This window comes from Vulpes vulpes, chromosome 14, assembly GCF_048418805.1.
Source record: "Vulpes vulpes isolate BD-2025 chromosome 14, VulVul3, whole genome shotgun sequence".
NCBI classification, from domain to species: domain Eukaryota; kingdom Metazoa; phylum Chordata; class Mammalia; order Carnivora; family Canidae; genus Vulpes; species Vulpes vulpes.
The window spans coordinates 21,127,061-21,148,287 of record NC_132793.1 but is presented as its reverse complement, the minus strand read 5'-3'; the positions used below and the strand labels follow the sequence as shown (position 1 = coordinate 21,148,287).

At 45.1% G+C, this 21,227-nt stretch overlaps 1 protein-coding gene and 1 long non-coding RNA gene across 4 annotated transcripts in view; one reads left to right on the top strand and one right to left on the bottom strand.

The window, feature by feature from the left end:
* TTI1 (TELO2 interacting protein 1) overlaps positions 1 to 21,227 on the bottom strand; it is a 46,564-nt gene that overhangs the window by 12,817 nt on the left and 12,520 nt on the right. Inside the window, exons 2-7 of one of the 3 annotated variants that reach the window (XR_011996908.1) lie at positions 14,461 to 16,803; positions 9,540 to 9,749; positions 5,830 to 5,978; positions 2,841 to 2,981; positions 394 to 680; positions 37 to 124 (exon numbers count right to left, since the gene is read on the bottom strand). Coding sequence is in view for 1 of the 3 variants with exons in the window: in XM_026009688.2 (XP_025865473.1) it covers positions 37 to 124; positions 394 to 598; positions 2,841 to 2,981; positions 5,830 to 5,978; positions 9,540 to 9,749; positions 14,461 to 16,762 (3,095 nt within the window). In the remaining 2 variants the exon portion in view is untranslated. The remainder of the gene's footprint in view (positions 1 to 36; positions 125 to 393; positions 681 to 2,840; positions 2,982 to 5,829; positions 5,979 to 9,539; positions 9,750 to 14,460; positions 16,804 to 21,227) is intronic. The other 2 variants (XR_011996909.1, XM_026009688.2) reach the window with 2 other exon arrangements.
* LOC112928146 (uncharacterized) lies at positions 2,760 to 4,764 on the top strand. Its single transcript, XR_003236702.2, has 2 exons — positions 2,760 to 2,877; positions 4,631 to 4,764. It is a non-coding gene; the product is annotated as an uncharacterized lncRNA (long non-coding RNA).

Below are 21,227 nucleotides of genomic sequence, written 5' to 3'. Positions count from 1 at the left end.
AAACGTAAAGGGATGCGGGTGATCAAGCCGACGTACCTCCTGGCAGCCTCTTGTAATTTCATGGGCTGTTTGGCGCTGAGGTAAATCAAGCAGGCATCAGCCACTTTATTCAGGTCGCTGTCACCTGCGGAGAGGGAAAACAAAACAAGCATCCGCCCTCAGACTTCATTTGGGCCAAGCAGTAAGCAACTGCTGTCTGGTGAACCCTGGGCTCTTTACTCCATCCGGCAAGGCAGAGAAACATCAAGATGGGTGGGACAACGAAGCCAAAGTAAGAATGAAGGATGGACACGTGAAAGGAGAGGAGAGAGCACGACCGGATGTGGGGCGCCATGCCGCTGGTGAAACCGCGTGCCGGGTGTGTGTCACCAAGGGAGAGTGGCTGGTACCTACCTAGGTCCAGTCTCTCGCAGAGGGGGCCCAGGCCCTGCAGAACAGCCAGCTGCAGCTTGAAAGCCAGCGTGTGGGAATATACCGGGCCAGCCCGGGCACTGACAGGAGCTTGGGTGACTAAGGAGCCAGCCAGCTTTGGCAGGATGTCTTTGCAGAACCGGCTTCTCAGAAAGTCGCCACACTTGCCTCCGAGGGTACGTAAGACCTGCAGAAACAGCCCCGGGTCTGGTGACTGCACATTGCCAAGGCAGCACAGAGCTAAGGAACGTCTGGTAATTCAATTTCTTCTTGAAAAAAAAAAAAAAATAGAATTACTGCTGTTAATTCCTTGCCCATGGTTTGTGATTCTGACAGTTATGAATTTGGAGGTCTCTGCTCCCAAGGCATGGCTGCTTCTATCCATAAATACAGATTACATGGGGAATAATTCAAAGGAATCTTGGGTTGGATAAATAATATGATTAATACCTTGATTTTCCTCCCTTTTTCGGTTAAAAAAAAAGAAGAGCTTAAAGCAGTCCACATAGATCATCTCTTGACTCTTCCTAACATCCCTTGAGAAAAGACTTGTGCTTTGAACTCTAGCTAGCTGAACAAACACAAACAGGGCAGCCCAACTACTGCTGCATACAGGACCCAGGAGGGCAGAGGCTGACTGTGTCAGTGCCCAGCAGTTAGGGCCACATTGGAGCCCTTCCTGTCTCACTGCACCGTCTCCTATGCACGTCACCCTTGTCCTGTCCTCCACAACAGGCAGCTTCTTTGCATCTCGTTTTAAACTCTCTCTAGCAGAACATATTGAAACGTTGTGCCCCACCGCACAAGGCTGAATATACAGGATAATAGGAATTTCTTTAAAAATTGGTCAGCAAGGCATAACCAGCAGTGTTGGCTGACTTTGCAGAGAATGAGGCCCTGACTTGAGGTCCCACGGCTGGGCTGTACACAGCCCTCCAGGCCTCGGATGTCACCAGCATGTCTGGGGGTGGAAAAGCAGCCTCAGTTACAGTGTACACATCTTTCTCCTTTTTCTACACCTGCTGCCATTTCAGGTTACCTTTTAATTTCCATAAGGGAAAGTAGCACACCTGAATAAGATTTAGCAAGACCCCCCCGCCCCCGCCTCCCCTTATCCCAGCCTCCCTCTTCCCCTTTCTGTGTGTCTGTGATTTTGTATATTTTGCTCTAGAATAAAAATATTAGTAATTTTATACTTTTTAAACGTAAGCTCTGGTTTTGGTCCAGTATCTGCGGAAGAATCTTACAGAAAACCCAAATACTTTTGTCAAGTATACCAGCTGCGTTCCTGGCTTCACTTTACGTCCCTACACATCTTTTTTCTTTGCGTCATCTTGCTCACCTACTCCTAATTTACGTTAGCTTGCCCTGGGAAATAGATCTCTGTAGGTTGCCTTAAGTACTTTTCAGAAAAAGGAAGAACATAAATAAATAAGCCAAAATGTGTGCTGATAGAAACCAAACTAAGGGGATCCCTGGGTGGCGCAGCGGTTTGGCGCCTGCTTCTCCCTCCGCCTGTGTCTCTGCCTCTCTCTCTCTCTCTGTATCATCAATAAATAAAAATTAAAAAAAAAAAAAAAGAAACCAAACTAAGTCCGGGAGAATAATACCTAACATATATATATAGCTTTTAACTTTTCAAAGTATTTCACCAAAATAGACCCATTTTATCCTTGACAACAATACTATGAGGATGGTGGAACACATGCTCCTGAGGCCAACTTGAAAAACAGGTGGTCACAGGCTTTGCCCAGAGTCACCTGGATGGGCAGAGGATGCCCACTGCTAGAACCCAGGCCCCTTCACCTTGACTCCTGTGTGGTGCTAAGAAGGTGGGCACAAACTCACAGGTTTGGGGTCTACCACTTACTAGCTGTGTGATCTTGAGAAAAATCCCTGAACTTCTCTGAGCCTGTTTCCTCCTCTGTCAAAAATGGGGAGAATAGGGCAGCCCGGGTGTCTCAGCAGTTTAACGCTGCCTTCAGCCCAGGGCCTGATCCTGGAGCCACAGGATCGAGTACCATATCGGGCTTCCTGCATGGAGCCTGGTTCTCCCGCTGCCTGTGTCTCTGCCTCTCTCTCTCTCATGAATAAATAAATAAAATCTTAAAAAAAAAAAATGGGGAGAATAGTAGCTCCCTTGCACAGCTGTTGTAAGGAGATAACTTCCCATGTGAGGAAGTGCCAAGCACACAGTGGGTGCTCAATACTGGCAGTCCTTTTTACCTGCTAGTTCCTTCTGCCTCTAACTCAAGAGGAGACTGACTTTTGCTTTCTTCTTTGTACCTTTCTTATCTTGCTATGCTTTCTTCAAGGTATGACATTGCTATCAACTAAGATGAGAATGAATCCGCAAAGACATGGCAGTGCTCTGTGCTGAGTGCCCCCCACCCCCCACAGCTGACAGTGGTGAGGCATCAGCACAGTACCTTGAAGGCTCTGAGCACCACCAGGGGGTCATCATTGGTGAGTCGGTGCACAAGTGGGGGCCAGGCCCGATGAGCCAAGGGAAGGAGCTGGTTCTTGTGGGACTGCAGAACAACCACACACAAATCCAGCACATCCAAGACCTGAAAAAAGAGAGGATGTGATTTAGGCAGAGTAGGAGTTAGTCATGGGAAGAGTGTAAGAGTGTTCCTAGAAGTTCCCGGAGGTGGAAACAGCCATAGGGACAACCCAGAGGAGGGAGGCCTTGCAGGGGTTAGGGAACTAAAGGAGGGGCCTCATGCAGTACAGCACAACACAGGAGGGGTAAGAGGTAGCCCAACCCCTGAAAATTATGAATTTTTTATTTCATACTAAGTGTAGCAGAGAGCCATCGGAATGTTTTAGGCCGGAAAGTGCCATGATACAATTCACGTTTTAAAAAGGGCATTCTGGCTGCTGAGTGGGGAGGAGCCTGTGACAAGAGAGAGATGGAAGCAGGCCCTCAGGAAGCAGCCAGAAGAGAGGAGGACTGGGATGTGGCCACAGGGAGGTGGCAGAGGAACGAAGGGGTTTGGGGACTATCTTCGAGGTGTGTATATGCTGAATGTGTATATGAGGTGTGTACATGAATGTGTGTATATGCTGATGGACTAGATACTGGGGCAAAAAAGACAGGTATCGGGGCAGCCCTGGTGGTGCAGCGGTTTAGCACCGCCTGCAGCCCGGGGTATGATCCTGGAGACCCGGGATCGAGTCCCATGTTGGGCTCCTTGCATGGAGCCTGCTTCTCCCTCTGCCAAGTAGGCAGCTGAGACATAGGTCTACCTCAGAAGAAAGGTTTCACGTAGCCTAGATGTAAATTGGATTTTTTACCCTCCCTGAGAATATGTGTCCTGATCTCCCACAGCTCAAAGGGCACTAAAAGACCACTGGCCTGCCTCAGTGTCGCTGGCAGGGGTCATGATGATGACCAATGTGGGCTTTCCTCCCAGAGATGGCCCACCTTCACAGAGGAGGGGAGGGCACACATCTAAGTCAGAAAGATAGAGTGAGGTCTTTTAACATCAAGCACTAAGCCCTGCTGAATGTCTACTATGTGCTGGTCACATTGAGACCAGAACAGAAACAAAGAACAGGGTGCTTGGGTGCCTGGGTGGCTTAGTTGGTTAACTGTCTGCCTTTGGCTCAGGTCATGATTCTGGTGTCTTGGGATTGAGCCCCATGTCAGGCTCCCTACTCAGCGGGGTGTGTGTGTGTGTGTGTGTGTGTGTGTGTGTCTGCTTCTCCCTCTCCCTCTGTCCCTCCTCCCCACTCATGCTCTCTCAAATAAATAAATAAAAATCTGAAAAACAAAGAACAAAAGAGGGCCTGCCTTTGAGGGGGTATAGGCGGGCAGGAGAGTAAGAGAAACCTGGGCATATAGTGGATGACAGAGCAGTACAGGGGAGACAGTGCTATCACTGGCTTCCCGGTGAACTCTGTCACTAAATGGGCAAGTTACGTCAGACACCACTTGATTCCAAGACATACATTTCCTCTTTTGCCTGAAACATTTCATCTCCTTGCCCCTTTGCATGGCTGGCTCCTTTTCAGCCTTTAAGTCTTAGCTCAAACATCACCACCTCAAGAGAGGCATTCCCCAATGACCTGGTCGGAATCAGGGTATTAGCTCTGTCTTATTCAACAGGGTTTAGTACAGAGTAGGCTCCTATGCATGTTCACTGGATGGGTGAATTACTATTTTTTATCACAGAACCTGCTATTTACCTTCAGATACTTCCTCATCTTCTAGGTGTGTGTTGTGTATTTCCCCACAAGAGACAGGAAGTTCCATGAAGACAGGGATACCTGCTTCACTTCCTTCTATACATCCCCTGCCTGACCTGCAGCAGTCGGCAATAAACATTACGTGAATGAACAAATGAACGTGTGTATGTGGCCTACTTGATGCTGTTTCATATTTATAATCAACAACCTAGCAAGGTAGATACCATCACATCCATTTTACAGAAGAAGCAAAGGCTTAAAAAGGTAAAGTAACTTCCTCAAGGTCACATAGGCAAAGCCAGGAGGTGAGCTCAGGTATGTAGGTCTGACTCCAACGTTGGTGATCTCAATAACTACGGGGTGAACACAACTGCTACAAAGCCTCCATAAAAGGGAAGACACTTGGCTAATATATCACACAGACATCTACAATCAAGCCTTGCATATAGCAGGCACTCAAAGAGTACTTGCTGAATGGAACAAGAGATGAATGCTAAGTGGTGCCTCTGGGGAAACAAAACAAATTCCACAAAGCACAGACCCTGAGATCTGAGATGATCTTGGATCGGGGTTTCTAGCCCACCACCCCGAGCAGGGCAGTGTGCTCTCACTGCCAACAGTAACTCGCTGAGGCAGCTGTTTCTTAGGCCTGCTTGGGGGTGAGAAGGACCAGGCTCTTCCCTGTGTGAGCCTTGTCCCCACGCCCACCCACCCACCCCACTGTCTTGTTTCGCTATCACAGAGTTTGCTGATGGGCACGCTGCTTGGGAAACTGCCAGCAAACGAGGATGTGTGATTAAGAAGTGTGGGTGTCTTTCCAGGGATGAACGTGGAAACAGAAACAGAGATGGGGCCAGAGTCAAGCTTGGAAGAATGACTGCTTCCAAGGATTCAAACCTGCCTCCTACATTAAGTCACTTCAGAAAATGATATCCTTTCCAAAGCATAGGACTCTTTTTTCCCTTGAAGAGTCAACGAATGTCCAAAACTTCATGGTTTTTTAATTCTACAAAGGGGACTTGGCTCCCTTTTGGCATCTGAGCTGATACAGAAGGACGTAAGGCTGTCACCCCATAGATAAATTCTTCCTGATGCCTTCTCTTGGCCACCACACGTGGACCAGGAGATAAGGGCAGCCACTTGCTCATCCGTGCAGTCACTGCCAGCCAGACCGAATTGGAGTCCTGCTGCCATGCAAATGCAGAGAAAGGGCTGCACACTGACCTTCAAGCGGATTTTCAGATTTTTATCTGACAACATGTGGATGCAGCGCTCCATCACATCTGTGGCTATTTGGATCTGCACTGGCAATGGTGGCTCCACATCAGGACCAGTGTCACTCTCGTCTACTTTTGGAGGGTCTGACTGCTCTTCTGAAAAAAAAAAAAAAAAAAAAGCATAACTGGGGACACAGTTTTATGAGATGCCCCACTTCCATTTGATCTCCCAACCTCAGACACAGGAACAGCATTTACAAGGGAAAGTGTCTAGGAACTGATCCTAAGGAAACCATATAAAATTTGGGTCAAGCTAGGAGTCAGTATATTCACCAGATCATTAACTATAATAGCTAAAAACTGGAGTGGGGGGTATGGGGGACCCCTCCATGGCCATTCAAAGGGGAATAATTATAGAAGCCATGGTACATCCATACAATGACGTATCATGAGGGCCCCCAAATTTGTGTTTGCTGAGGGCTTTAAAAACAAGGAGAAATGTTTATGAAAGAATATGTGCTAAAAAGAGAAAAGCAGTATATAGAATTGCATACAAAGTGGGAGCACTATTATATAAATTTTTTGCACAGCAGGAAGGACAACGAAATACTAAGAGATGGGTTGATGAGATCATATAGGATTTTAATTTTTTCCTTTACCTCCAGTCTTTTATAAATTTCCATTAATAAATATATATTTTAATTTTAATTTTTTTTAGATTTTATTTATTTATTGAAAGAGAGAGAGAGAGAGAAAGAGAGAATGGCTGGGACACAGGCAGAGGGAGAAGCAGGCTCCATGCAGGGAACCTGATGTGGGACTCGATCCCCGATCTCCAGGATCACACCCCAGGCTGCAGGCGGCGCTAAACCACTGCGCCACCGGGGCTCCCCTAAATATATATTTTTAAAGATTTTATTTATTTATTCATGAAACATACAGAGAGAGAGAGAGAGAGAGAGAGGCAGAGACACAGGCAGAGGGAAAAGCAGGCTCCCTACAGGGAGCCTGATGTGGGACCCAATCCCTGGACCCCGAGATCACAACCTGACCTGAAGGCAGATGCTCAACCACTGAGTCACCCAGGCATCTCATCCATTAATAAATATCTAAAATAAAAATGTGAAGAGGGCAACATTCTAATTTGGAGCCCTGAGGCTGGGCAACTCCCTGGCTGGCCTTTGCTCTTCCCTCTACTCTTTCTTCTTGGTCCATTCTTGACTAAAGGGATCATGTGGCTTCTCCACCAGCCTGTGAGATCTTTTGATGGCCAAGATCAGGCCTTATAGATGTCAGCATAAGAGATAATAGAAGGGCAGCTTGGCATAATACACAGAGAGAGGGTCTGGTCAAAGGAGGTCGGTTCAAGTCCTGCCTGCACACCTATTAGCAACCTTCTCATCCAGCATTACTTCATCTAGAAAAAAGGTATAAAGCACGCACACCTCATTTGCTCATTAAGAAAGTTAAATAAGATGAATGTCACCAGCTATTAGCATTCTTTCACTGCTTAGAATGCTGTGTTGCACATGATAGGCATAAGTTTGCAAATTAAAACAAGAACAAAAAGACCCGAGAGTTGCCCGAAACCCAGGCCAAAATCTCTACCCTGAAAAATTTCCCTCTATTTATAGCCTCCAGCTCTGTCCCCTCAGCCCCCATTACTAATGGTGCTCATTTCCACTGAGCTGAACGTTGTTCCCTTCACTTTTTCCCACTTCAGTTTCCTCTGCTGGAAACAACAGAATCTTATAGCGCAGGCCACACCTGTCTCTACTAGATGCTGAAAAGATAAATGAAAATGCATTTGTAGAATGCTTGGATTTCTTGGAGAAAGGGACTCAGATACACGAAATGCTTTCATTGTGGCTAAAACAAAAAACACATGTCAAACCAACATCAAGCCAAACATTCTTTATAATGCCAAGTGTGTGGTGTGTACTTGATGAATGATAATTATAAGAATGATAAGGCTGTGCTTTTCTTCCCAGAGGAGGATTTGTTGTTTGAAATTCACCTATTGCACAATGTTATTTGAGCGATGTGGATTTTTCCGTTACTGGGAGAAAGGTTGATTCATTCAGTCTGTTCCTAGCCAACATCAACTAGAACCCAAAGATCCTAATCGTGAAAGAATGGATTCACAGCCAATGCTAGCATTTCAAACAAGAACAGCAAATCCGGATTATGAAGGATCATGATGCCTCCCCTCCTTCTGGGTTTCCAGGTTTTGGTATGGGGTGCAGGTCAGGAAAAGAAAGATTGGGTTGGCTTAAGAAATAAAACTAAGGGGATCCCTGGGTGGCTCAGCGGCTTAGTGCCTGCCTTCAGCCCAGGGCCTGATCCTGGAGTCCCAGGATCGAGTTCCACATCGGGCTCCCTGCATGGAGCCTGGTTCTACCTCTGCCTGTGTCTCTGCCTCTCTGTGTGTGTGTGTCTCTCATGAACAAATAAATAAAAATAAAAAAAATAAAAAAAAAAAAAGAAAACTGAGAAGAAAAGGTCTGATGATAGACTTCTGATCAGAAAACTGTCCTCAGGGAGGGCAATGACTCTGTTCTGCATAAATCATTACTCTGCTCTGCATAAATCATTATCTGGGCTCTGTGATGCTTCCCTACTATTTAGAAGGAACTGGCTGTAGTTAGTTGCAATGAACAACTGTTTCCTGTTATCCTGGAAGTACTGGTTTTAGTTCGGAGTGGAGACTACCAAAAAAGAAAAAGAATTCTGCTCAATTCCTACCTAATAAACTAATTTGGGACTCAGTTCGATTTAGGATAGTTCTGAGACCACCAAGCTCATTATGACTTGGCATTTTATGTTTGCAGAGGAGATTCTAACAATTTATTAATCCTTCTGTGACCTGAAGCTCCAGATTGAGCTTGTGAATAAAACAACAGGCTGGAGCTTCAACTAACCTGAACTCCCTTTTCCTTTATCATATAAATAAATAAGAAAAACATTGAAATCTCCTCCCACCAATAAATGAATGGACAAAGCATATGAATAGACAATGGGCATAAGAAAAAAAAAAACAGGTAAGGAACATAGAGTAAAATGTTCAACCTTGCCTGTAATCAAAGAAATGCAAAGCCCAATATCAAGAACCATTTTTCACCTATTAATTTAGCAAGAAGTGAAACTCGTTAGTGGCCAATGTTGGCAAGGTTGTGGTACAACCAGTGTTAATCCAGCACTGCTGAAGGGAAGGTATAAATTGACACAACCTTTCTGGAAGGCAATTTGGCAAGCATAAAATAATGTTCATATCCTTGACCCAGAAATCCCACTTCTGGGATTTATAAAGAAATATGCAAAAAAAGGGAAAAGGTCACGTGCACAGAATCATCCACTGCAGCACTGTTTATTAGAGTGAAAAGCCAGAAGCAACCTGAACTTCCCACAGGGGAATGGATACTTAGTAGCAGCTATTAAAACATTAATTATGAAAACTCTATAGCAATGTGGAGAGTTGCTGATTAACTAAGTGCAAAAAGGGTATAATGCATTTAAACTGTGGCTCTGACCACATGAAAATAGGTTTGCAACAAAAAAAAGAATGGGACAGGACTGCACAAAAAATGAGGATGCTTCCGTGGAGCATGGTGGGGTTATGAGTGACTTTTCTGATTTCCAAATTTTTTGTAATGATACCACATTCTTTTAATAATCCGTTTCAAAAAGAAAAAACTGGCGAAGCCAAAATACAGTTACCTTCTTCATTATCAAAATCTGAGACATTTCCATCTGCCACATCCTTTTCTTTGAGGTAGTTCAGCAAAAACAGCTCCATGTCTTCTGCTGTGGTGGTGTTCTCAAGTCCCTTCTCAGAAGCTGCTGGTCTTTGGCTCAAATGACTTCCCGCCTCCCCTGCACTTTCCCCTTGGAGTTGCCTGAGATCCTCTGTGTCTGGGAACCACTGGGCTGAAAACAAAGTGTTATAATTATCACCATGGTCATGGACAATAGGCATTAGTACTCTGTAACTGGAATAAGCTCTTTGCCATGGCTTGCGTGGCTCCACATGATCTGGTCCCTCTGTCTCTCCAACCTCATCTTCCAATCACTCCCAGCTGCCTATGAACTAGATATCTTCCCGTTCCTCCAATGTGGCAGGGGTTTTCCTGCCCTAGAATGTTCTGTATGTGCTATTCCTGCTGTCTAGAGTACTTTCCAGGGATGCCTGGGTGGCTCAGCGGTTCAGCGCCTGCCTTTGGCCCAGGGCATGATCCTGGAGACCCGGGATCGAGTCCCATGTCGGGCTCCTGGCATGGAGCCTGCTTCTCCCTCTGCCTGTGTCTCTGCTTCTCTCTCTCTGTCTCTATCATGAATAAATAAATAAAATATTTTTAAAAATAGAGTACTTTCCCCACTATGTCACACCTGGCTAATTCCAACTCACCTTTCACATCTCAACACATGTAGAACTTGCCTGGTAAAGCCATCTATCCCTTGACGTCCCAATGCAATTTAGGTCCCTACAGGTTGTCTTATATAGCACCATCTTCTTTCCTATCAACTCAGCATGATTTTTATTTACATTTACCTTGAATTTGCTGTTTAGTGTCTGAATCTCCCACTAGACTCTATGCTCCATGGATTGCCACTGGAATTCAACATGTCCAGCATGGAATGGGTGCTCAAAATAGATGCTGAATGAGAAAATATGGTAGGCTGGAGAATACATACAAGTGACAAAATTCTGAGTACAGGATGCACTCCTGATTAGAAGACAGGCTCTACAGAGTCTTGGAATGGATACAGCCCCTCACATCTGTATTTCTGATAGAAAAGGCTGGCATATTCTCTTCAAAGCTTTTCCTTCTTTGGGATGCTCCAATGCTGCTGAGGTGTTACCTCTAGGGCTCTGCAAAAATGTCTTGGACCACAACAGGGAGGGCCCCAAAAGATAGCATGCTAAAGGGGGTGGGCCCAGGGCTTCTAATTCCTCTCTAACCCTGCAGCTCTGATTTCAACTATTTTTGTATACTGGGGTTCCCCTAGGGCTTCATTTCAAAAATGCCTCTTAACAGTTAAAGAAAGAAACAGCAACGAAACCTGCCCCACCTCCTCCTCCTGAAAACCCTAGTGTGAATTTTCACCCTTTTACAGACAGCAGGAAAAATGCCTCTGATAACCTTTAGCACCTGCTAATCTACTTTCTATGAAGGAGCATGTGCATAGAGCCAGAGCAACAGCAGATGGGAGATGCCAGGGCCAGGCAAATAGGAACAGCAGAGAGCAAATGCTGGAGGAGAGTCTTCAACACAGAACCTAGACATTCTATATGTAAGGGATCAATTATGCCATTTCTTCAATGCCCTGCCCCCAGACATAAGTCAGGCCCTAGTAGACTCCAAGAGATTGCATTCCCAACGAGTTAAAATCAGGACCTAGCATTTACAATGTTCAAAGAGATATGCTGCAAAGATTTCTACATTTAGGCTACAGTCAGGCATTAAAGTTTTTGCTTACAAATGGCTTTTAAACATATGGAAAAGCTCAACCTCACTCTTAATGTAAATTAAACTATAAGGTGCTATTTTTCTCCTATTGGATAAGCAGGGATTGGTAAAAAGCTTGGCAACATAGCGTAGATGAGTGTGTGGCAAAACTGGCACTCTCCTGCACTGCCGATAGGAGCTTAAATTGGTACAATATCTCCTTGGAGAGAAGTTTGAAACTCTCCATCCGAAACTTAAATGCGGGGCACCTGGCTGGCTCCGTCAGTGGAGCATGTGACTCTTGATCTTGGGGTTGTGAGTTCGAGCCCCACATTGGGTAGAGAGATTACTTAAAAAACAACAACAACAACAGATTAACTGTACTGTCCTCCATATCAGTATTCCTCCCTAGGAACTTACCCTATTGATATACTCAGACATGTTCAAAATGCCCTATGAAGATACTTATTGCAGCATTTTTGTCTGTGTGTGGTGGCAGAAGAATGGAAACTAAAATCTCTACCAAGAAAGGAGCATTTAAATAAATGGTGTGCAGCCACACAACAGAACCTACACAACCATGAAAATAAGATACCAGTCCTACAGATATGGTTGTAGCACAATCTCTCAGTGGTGAGGTATGTGGGACATGGACTCTTTCTCACTTTACAGGTACCCTATTTTTGTTGCTGTGAGTCATCAGCTAACTGGTAGGTAGTACTCAGCAGTAACTGAACTGATAATTCTTGTCCTCGCTGTGGTCCCTGATGCTTTTTAGCCAACAGTGTGAAACACCATTTCCTAAAACATGTGTTGGGTCCTTTGAAGGCTTCTTAGAGGTTTTCTGAGACCACACTTCCATTCCCATCTTAAAAGAGTGGCCATCAGTCAGATGGAGATCTTATTAGGGTCGTGAGATTGAGCCCCATGTCTCCAGGGAGTCTGCTTAAGATTCACTCTCCCTCTCCCTCCACCACTCCCCTCTTCTCTCTCTCTCAAAATAAAATTAAAAATAAGAGAGTGGCTATCAGACAACTTGAAGACAAATAAACGGCAGCACGCAGGGCTGCTCTGATTCACGCAATGATTTACCAGCTCCACCTCAGTGCTGCTTACCATTCCAAATACAAGTGTATTTGGGGTTATTTCAACATTTTCAGAAAAGCTATCCTCCATTTTGCTTCTTTCCCTAGGATGCTCTCAAGTCAATGTTAACCATCCTCATTTTTCCCTCTACAGTGGTGACCTCTCCTCTTTCACTTCAATTAAAAAAAAAAAAAAAAAAAAAAAAAAAAAAAAAAGCGCTACACAGGGTTGTTCCTTTTGAGATGACTGAAGACATCAGCAGCCCAAGACAATGCTAATTTTCAAGGCCCCAACTGAGATATCTCCTGAGAGCATATATTTAATAGGGCTTTTCTCAATACAGTTTTAAAATCTCAAACAGACATGTAGTCTAGTTCCCCAAAGCACTAAAGGTGGAAGTCTGGGCCAGCTTCGGACCATAGAAGCTGGTCACTGTCTCTTACGTATAAGCCTTCAGCCAGTCTCAGCAGTGCTGCCACAAGGGCAGGGGCCTAGTCCTTCTTGGTCACTGCTGACGTCCCAGCGATTAGTCCAGTCCATATACTTCCAAGTGGTTGCAAAATAGAATCCAAGCTCCTTCCCTTGGTTTACAAGGTCATGCGGGGGGTTTATCCTCACCCAGTCTGCCAGCTTTATCTCTTATCACTCTCTCCATAATGGCCTCTCTTCCAGGATCTGAAGACTTCAAGCTCTTTCTTCCCTCCACATCTTTGCACCTTTTCCTTTTGCCTGAATGTTCTTAAAAACCATAAAAAGGATAGGACAGCTCCATACATACCAAGGGGCCCTTCTCAGCCTTAAGGTCTCAGCTCTAGTGTTGCTTCCTCAGAGAAGTCCTCCCTGACCACTCTACTTAAAGTAGCCTAGCCCTGTTGTTCTCTTGCATCAGGCTGTCTCTTTTCTTCATAGTGCTTATTGGATTCTGAAATGAACTTGTTTAATGATTTACTTGTCATCTCTTTTGCAGGAGCAAGAAAGCTTCATGAGTTTATTTGTCCTGCTCACTGCTATATCCTGACTACTTGGCACAGTGTTGGACACATGGCAGCCACTCTTTATTAAATGAATGAATAAAAGAACACTTAGATAGATAGCATATGAATATTCATGAATGAATGCATGCATGCATGAATGGACACTGGAAATAGTCTCAGGTACAACTGTCTCTGTTCCAGCCGCCCTCCTTGCTGTGACAAACTTTCTTATAGGATGTTCGCTTTCTTGGCTGACAAAATATGAGGTCGGTGACATTTCCACTTACCATGGAGGCAATTAGTACTGAAATAAATACTAGAGATATGGTCTTTGGATAAAAAGGACTCAAGTACATAGCTCATTTTTGTTTTTGTTTTTTCATTCAATGACTATCTAATTAGGAGATTCTTTTTCTTATTGTCCAAAACTTTGCATTTTAATGGTTATAGACACCCAACAGGAGCAAAAGGAAGGAGAGAAACCTCACACCACCTCATACAATTAAAAGGTTAAAGGTCTAGAAAGTTTCTAGACCTCTGTCCAGTATGATAGTCACTAGCTACATGTGGCTAGTGGCTATTGTAATGGACAGTACATAGAATATTTCCATCATCACAGAAAGTTCTAGTGGACAGTAATGTTCTAGCTCATCTGTGGTCTGAATAATTTCCTGTTATTCCTGTTCTCCATTAGCACAGATATTGAAAACTCCATGTACTGTCAGAAGCAGTTTGGCATACTAAAAAGAACAAAACTGTCATAAATCCTGGTTTTATTCCTTATTACCTGTGTGACCCTGGCTAAGTAGATCTCACTGAGCCTTAGTTCTTTTCTGTAAAATAAAAATGATGTTTACATTTAGGTTGCAGGGTTTATGTCCCTGACACAGAACAAGCGCTCAATCTGTGGTAGAGATTATTAAAAGTGTGTGTGTATATATATATATATATATATATATATATATAAGCAGTGGAACCCTGGCATATCACATAGGATTGGACTGACAACTATTCAAATAATGTCCTCCATAGCATAACCATAACCATAACCGCACACAAAAAAATAAGATTAGGCAAACAAGGATAGTAGGCCTTCCCCCAAATTAGCATTAAAAAAGGCTCAGAATGTACCTAATGCTGCCAGCAGGGCATGCAAAACACCGACAAAGGAAGCAGCTCTCTTATCATAAAATTGGTCCAGGGTGGCCAAGACATCCTGAACCACATCTGCCACCAAAGGAAGCAGGCTAGCATCGGAGTTCCACAACATGACTTCCAAGACTTTTGGGGTATGGGGGTGCAGAGACAGATGACGCAGATTTAAAGAGATCCCATTCACCAAATAGTCCGAATTTTGATTGATCAGGTGCTGCAGAGAGTAGTAGCCACAAGTGTGGCAAATGTCCATCATGGCACTGGTAGCTGCTTGACTGATGAGCAGGGTTTGGTCCCCAGCCTTCTCCAGTACTGGATAGAGGGCTGTCATCAAGAGCAAACGAAAGTCTTTTCCTAGTGCATAAGCAAAGCGGCCAATCCCTTCCAACTGGATGCATATTTGCCAGATGTTGCTGTTCATGGAGCAAATAGTGGGACTTGGCTTTGAGAAGGCTGGAAAAGATGTAACTTGGCAGGTGTGTGCACCAGATGTGATGGCCTGGAGGCCCGACTGCTTCATTGTTAGTTCCTCTCCCACTTCTTCAGATTCGATACAAGTGGTCAAATACCAATTTTCTTGGCTTGTGTATTCTTCAAGTATAGATGTCACAATCTCTCTTAGTTCCTCTGTGCTTGTTTTAATATGGTTTTCATGAAGATTCTCCACTTCCAGGCCAGCAGCCCCTGCAACCAGTTCATTCAGGATCATGGCGGCTTGCTTCCGGTAAACCACAGACTCGCGGTACAGCTCCATAAAGTGATCGATGAGCAAATAGACATCCCCGTAAAAACCGAGAAGCTGACACACCTGCTGCAAGAGCAGGAAAAGCCTCTCATCAGTGAAGAAGCGGAAGTATCTCCTCTGCATTGGGCTCCGTGGCTGCGTAGCCGCAGTCTCTGGAGAAGCACCCAGAGGCCCAGAATTCCAGCACCGCTCCTCAACAACCTTGATGTCAGTCACATCTAATTCTAGAACTTGGATAAGTGCTTTGGAAAGGCGCTGAAGATGGGTCACAGAGTTGAGGACAAAGTTCACTCTGGGGCCCAAGAGTTTCAGATAACCGAGTAACAAGGAGAGAGTAGAGAATTTGCCTTGATCATCCTGGGAGCTCATGAGGCGGGGAAGAGACGTGGCAAGGGAATGCAGGTTTTCTGACAAGATGTCAGCAAAGGCTCTATTGCCGACCACTACTTTCTGATCTGCAAAATGTCTCAGAACTTTACTGCACTGGGCTTGGACTTCAGGACTCTCATCATTTACTAGACCCACCAGAGCCTTCAGAAGGGGTCCAGCTGATCCGACCAGCGACTGGCTGCACTTCAGGAGAAGGGCCTCGACCAGTTCTATCAGGGCCAGCCTCACCTTCCAGTGTGGGTGGCCTGAAACACACTCAATTATCTTTTTAATAAGGATAGTTAATTTGTCGCTGGTGTTTTTTACCCACTTGGCTTCCCTGTGAACCATCAGCTCTGCTACTCTGTGCTCCACTGCAGGCTTTGGTTGGACTTTTGATATCCTTTCAAGCTGTTCATCAGCCATAATGAAACTCACTGTCTTGTAGAAGGTCTTTAGGGAAGACACAATGATGCCATGCCCTTGTTTAAAGTCCCCTGTAATAACCCTGGCCAGTGCCATTGAAATTCCAGGTAAAAAAGAAGCAAACAAATCTCCCAGCTGCTTTTGCTCAAGCTCATCCAAGGACCTCGGATGGTCTTGACAATCACACTGAAAGAGTAGAACCTGTAAACATTTTAAGGCAGCGATTTTAATTTGCTTTGATTTCTCCTGTTCTGCTAGGTCCAAGAGTAAAGACACAGCAAATCCTAAACGAGGCAGGATGGAGGGCTCATAAAAAGCCAGGAGAATGTCCCCGTAAGCCGAGTGCATTAATGTGCTGAGGCCCTGGATCACGGCCAATTTCAACTCCTCGGACACAGCTGCGGGCTTTTGGGACTTGGGTGAATATAGACAAGCAGAGATTTCCGAAAAGAGCTCCTGGAGAAGTACTTGTTCCTTCACACATGTTGAAGAGAGGACGAATGTGAGGCATTCCACCACGCTCTGGATCAAGCGCTCTCTTTTGGGACCCGGTGTCTTCAGCGTAAATCGCAAAGGGAAGAGGATGTACTGCTGCAGCTCCTGAAGGGCGGAGTCACTCACGGCTTGTAATTGTGCCTGCAGATGCTCCACGTTCTCCACCGTCTGGGTCTTTGTGAGCTGAACACACACTGGGCGCAACGCACCAAAGGCCTCCTCAGGAGTATCAAAAACTGCCATTGTGCAGCAGCCTCCTTCTCACTGAGGAAGCATCCTGTGGGCTGGAAGAAAAAAACTTTTCAGTAAAGGTCAAGCTCAAAGCAAATACAAAGTGAACTTGCATTTTTTTAAAAAAGATTTTATTTATTTATCCATGACAGAGAGAGAGAGACAGACACACAAGGAGAGGGAGAAGCAGGCTCCATGTAGGGAGCCCGATGTGGGACTCAATCCCAGGTCTCCAGGATCACGCCCTGGGCTGAAGGCGGCGCTAAACCACTGAGCCACCAGGGCTGCGCGTGAACTTGCATTTAATCAATCAATGGACATTTAGTGGGGGCCTACGTGCCAGCCACCGCACAAGGCATTAGGGAAGCAATGAAGAGAAGTGGCTGCTCTTCTCAGGGGGCCCCAGGCCAGTGAGGGAAACAGATGGACAGTTACAACACAGTCTGCTAAGAAATGGGATGAGCCTGGGCTCATGGTCCTAAGCGAGTGTGGAAGACCTATGCATCAGGAGCCTGGGTAAGCCAGGGTAGGTTTCTCAGGAAGAAAATGCTTAAGCCAGACTTGTGGGAAGAATAATAGGTGTCGTGGGCTAGATTAAGGAGTTTGGCTCTTAACCTGTGGTAGTAATGGAGAGTCACTGAAAGTTTTATCTTTGTCAAGTTGACGTATAACATCATAGAGTAAAATGCACTAGTCTTAATGTGCAGCTCAGTGGATTTTTGTGATGTAGAGATCTATGTGACCACCACCTAAAACAAGACAGAGAATGTTTCCAGCACTCTAGAAGGCTCCCTTAAGCTCTTTTGCAGTCAATTCCTATTTTCCCTGACCAGTGGTAACCTCTATACTGACTTCTATCGCCATGGATTAGTTTTGTCTGTTCTTGCCACGGAGAGGTTTTAAGCAGGAGTTGATAGGATCAACCTGATGTGCTCAGAAGACCCCCCCACCCCCACCCCCGGGCAGCCAGTGACATGGGAGAATAGCCTGAGCTGGGTGAGACAGAGAGCAGAACAATACAGAAGGCAGTAGCCAGAGAAATGGGGAAATCAGGAGCGCACGCTATCACAGGCATCATGAGTGAAGAGAATCCAGCAGGATGGAAAAACGGAAAGCAGGCAGGCGGTGAAAGGAGACAGGTTTATAGGTGAGCTAAGGAACTGAACAACTTAATACCAGAGAGTCTTTTTTCTCTGTGAGGAGAAGTTCAAAGTCATGGCTGACAGTGAAAAGAAGGGGGGTGGTGGGGTAAACAGAGGGCTTGAGGAGAGAAATAAAAGTTTCAAATACTCCCTTTGGGGAAGCAAAGCATGCTGGGAAGACATAAAAGTGTGGCCCAAGGGTACTGAGGACTGAGCTGGAGACCATAAATGCATATAACTGTAAAATGTTGACACTGGAGGGAAGTTAGAGATCGTCTAGTCTGGTGGAGTCTGTAGGTCTGTCTCTCTCTCCCAATCTCTCTCTTTTGGCTCAACTTGCGGGAGCTTCTGAACAGATGATGCCTCTCCCTGTCCCCAATCCAATGAACCCTCCTGAGCCCCATGGACCACAGGGCTGGCAGGCAAGTGTGCCTGGTGAATGTGGACAAGACCTGCTTAGCCCAGAGAGAAAACCAGTGCTGGATTTTCCTTCTGGGTCAGGAGAGGGCTCCAGGGCAGTGGCCAGGCTCTAAAACCCTGGAGAGAGTTTGCTCCACAGGGCCCCACGGTCTCCTTCAAGGAAGGGCAGTATTGGTTACTGTGAGGCTTGTTGGGGGGATATCTCTTGGTTTCTGTGACACCCCCTCCCCAAGAAGCTAAGGAAGGGCAGAAGCTCAACTGCCCTATTTCAGGCTATTGACACCAGAAGGCTCAGCCAGGGATTATTGCCATCCCACTGGCACCGGCTCACACACAGATCACCAGAGGCTGCTGTGCCGTCCCCTGCCCAAGGTACTATAGTTGGAACAACAGGAGAAGAAAACCACTGAATGGGACCCAGCAGTCAAAGGCAGGAAAAGCAAGCAGAGCACTCTCTGAGGTGGTGTCTGAGATTAACAGAACCACTAAGGGAGACAGATAAGAATATGAAAAATAAAAAGAACAATAAAAAAGTTTGATCACACGTTAAATGATATCTCTTTCAGAATTTTATTTTATTTTTAAGATTTTATTTCTTTACTTAGGGTGAAGAGAGAGAGCAAGAGCATAAGCTGGAGGGAGGAGACAGAGGGAGAAGCAGATGCCACGCTGAGCAGGGAGCCCCACACAGGGCTCGATCCCAGGACCCTGAGATCATGACCTGAGCTGAAGGCAGACGCTTAACCAACGGAGCCACTCAGGCACCCCCCTTTTAGAATTTTAAGGGTGTAATTTTCCACACCAAAAAAGCTCAATTGGTGGGATTAAAAAAAAAAAAAAAAAAAAGGATGGTTAATTACTGAGATCCAGTCAGTGGTTTGGAAGATCAAGTAGAGCTACTTTAAAACTCAGAGTAGAAATGCAAAGAGATGGAACTCGTGAGATTTGGAGAACCAACATGTAAATAGCTGGGAATTCTGGAAGGAGACAAAGGGCCAGATGGAGGAGCCAGAACAAATAAACAACTGAAACATTTCCCTGAGTTGCAGAAAGATTCATCTGGAGACTGAAAAGACAGAAGGACTCACACCTAGTCACATTCTGGTAAAATTCCTGTATGCTAAAAGAGACAGTGGAAAATCATACATGCTTTCAGGAGAAACAAACAAACAACTTAAAAGACTGGCTCTAGTTTTCTCATCTGCAATCATGGACACCAGAAGACAATGGACTGCAAATAAAGGACTGTGGCCCCCAAATCCTACATATGGCCAAGATAGTCACCAGTCAGACTGCAAGAACAAGAGCAAGGATTCAGAGAGGGCATTACTCACACACACACACTCTCGAGGAAGATACTTGAGAAAGGATTCCATTCAAATGAACAACTCGAAATAAGATAAAATGGGAAGATGAATGAGGAAGGAAACAATAACTTTTTTTTTCTTTTAGCGTGGAAAACTTATTTCCAGTAAAATGTTTAAGTGGAAGCCCAGCACACGAGATAGATAAAATCAGACGGTCTGGTTGAAGCTGGAGTGAAGGCAATGGTCTGGGGCTCTACATCTCTCTTATCCATCTCAAGGGTTTCAAAAAGACAACCTGCACCCCCTGGAACTATGCTCTCAGATTATATGACACAAACGGCAATAGGGCTAATGAAGTGGGAACACACAATATATCCAAAACTGAACTCTGATCACTCTTTGGTGCCTACCTTGGTGATTTATGGCCCTTACCTGGGCTAAAAGCTTAGCCTCTCTTTCTTCTACCTCCCTTTTAATTCCACCATTCTCTTAAATTTCATCAATTCTACCCCTTCAACATCTTTCAAATCTGTTGGTGATAACCATCCATTTAACATTGGACTGACCGTAACTGTTTCCTCGATGGCCCCTGGCCTCACGTGGTTACCCTTCTTGGATCCACATTTTACACTGCCATATAAGTAATCTTCCTGAAACAAAAAATCTGATCACTCTTCTCTGTTTAAAATTCTCCAACTGCACTCCCTAGTCCACCTATTCATGAGGGCCCACCACACAAGGCCCTTCGCCATCAGGCTCCTGCCTATTTCAGTAATCTCAGCTCACAGGGCTTCACCCATCTCACCTGAAACTGCAGCCATGTGAAATGACAAAACGTGCAATTTCCCAAACAGGTGGTGCTTCTTCACATTCAACCACTTTGTCCTGTTTCACATTCACCACTGTGCACACTACTACCACGGTACTTCATACACCGTATTGTTTTGTATCCGTCTGTCCTAGCTACTTTAGACTGGGCCATCCTACGCCTTAAACCTAGAAGCACATCTGGCACATGACAAGCACTCAGAAACAACATCGTGCCTATTCTGCTTTGAAGTTGGATACGGTAGGGTATTGGCAGGCTAATACTCCTAACAACTAGAAAAAGCCAGATAAATTACGAAGATAATTTCTTAAAGCATTAGTAGTTGTGGAAGCAATGAGGACTATGTGGGCGAGTACTCTAGCTAGGGTTGAATGTTCAGTGAGCCCACAGTCAATAGCTGTTTCTTTTGGCTTTTTTTTTTTTTTTTTTTTTTGCCCACTCTGGACATTAGCTCAGGAGTACAGCATGGCCCAGGCCGAGGGCCATCACTGAGGCAAGAGAAACCACAATGGTTTAAAAATGTGGTTATGTGGGGCTGAGGGGGGACAAACCTGCAGTTTTCAGACATCTCAAAATACATGGCTTCTGGAAAATAAACGACTAGGAAATGTCCAAATACAAGAAAGAGATCAACTCCTCCGATTCAAGAAACTCAGTAAATCCAGGTTGGCGGTAGAGAGAAAAACACACACAGACATATCACAGTCAAACTGCTGTAAACTAAAACTAAAGAGAAAAATCTTAAAAGTAATGGAGCAGAAAGACTGACAGGTCCTTCT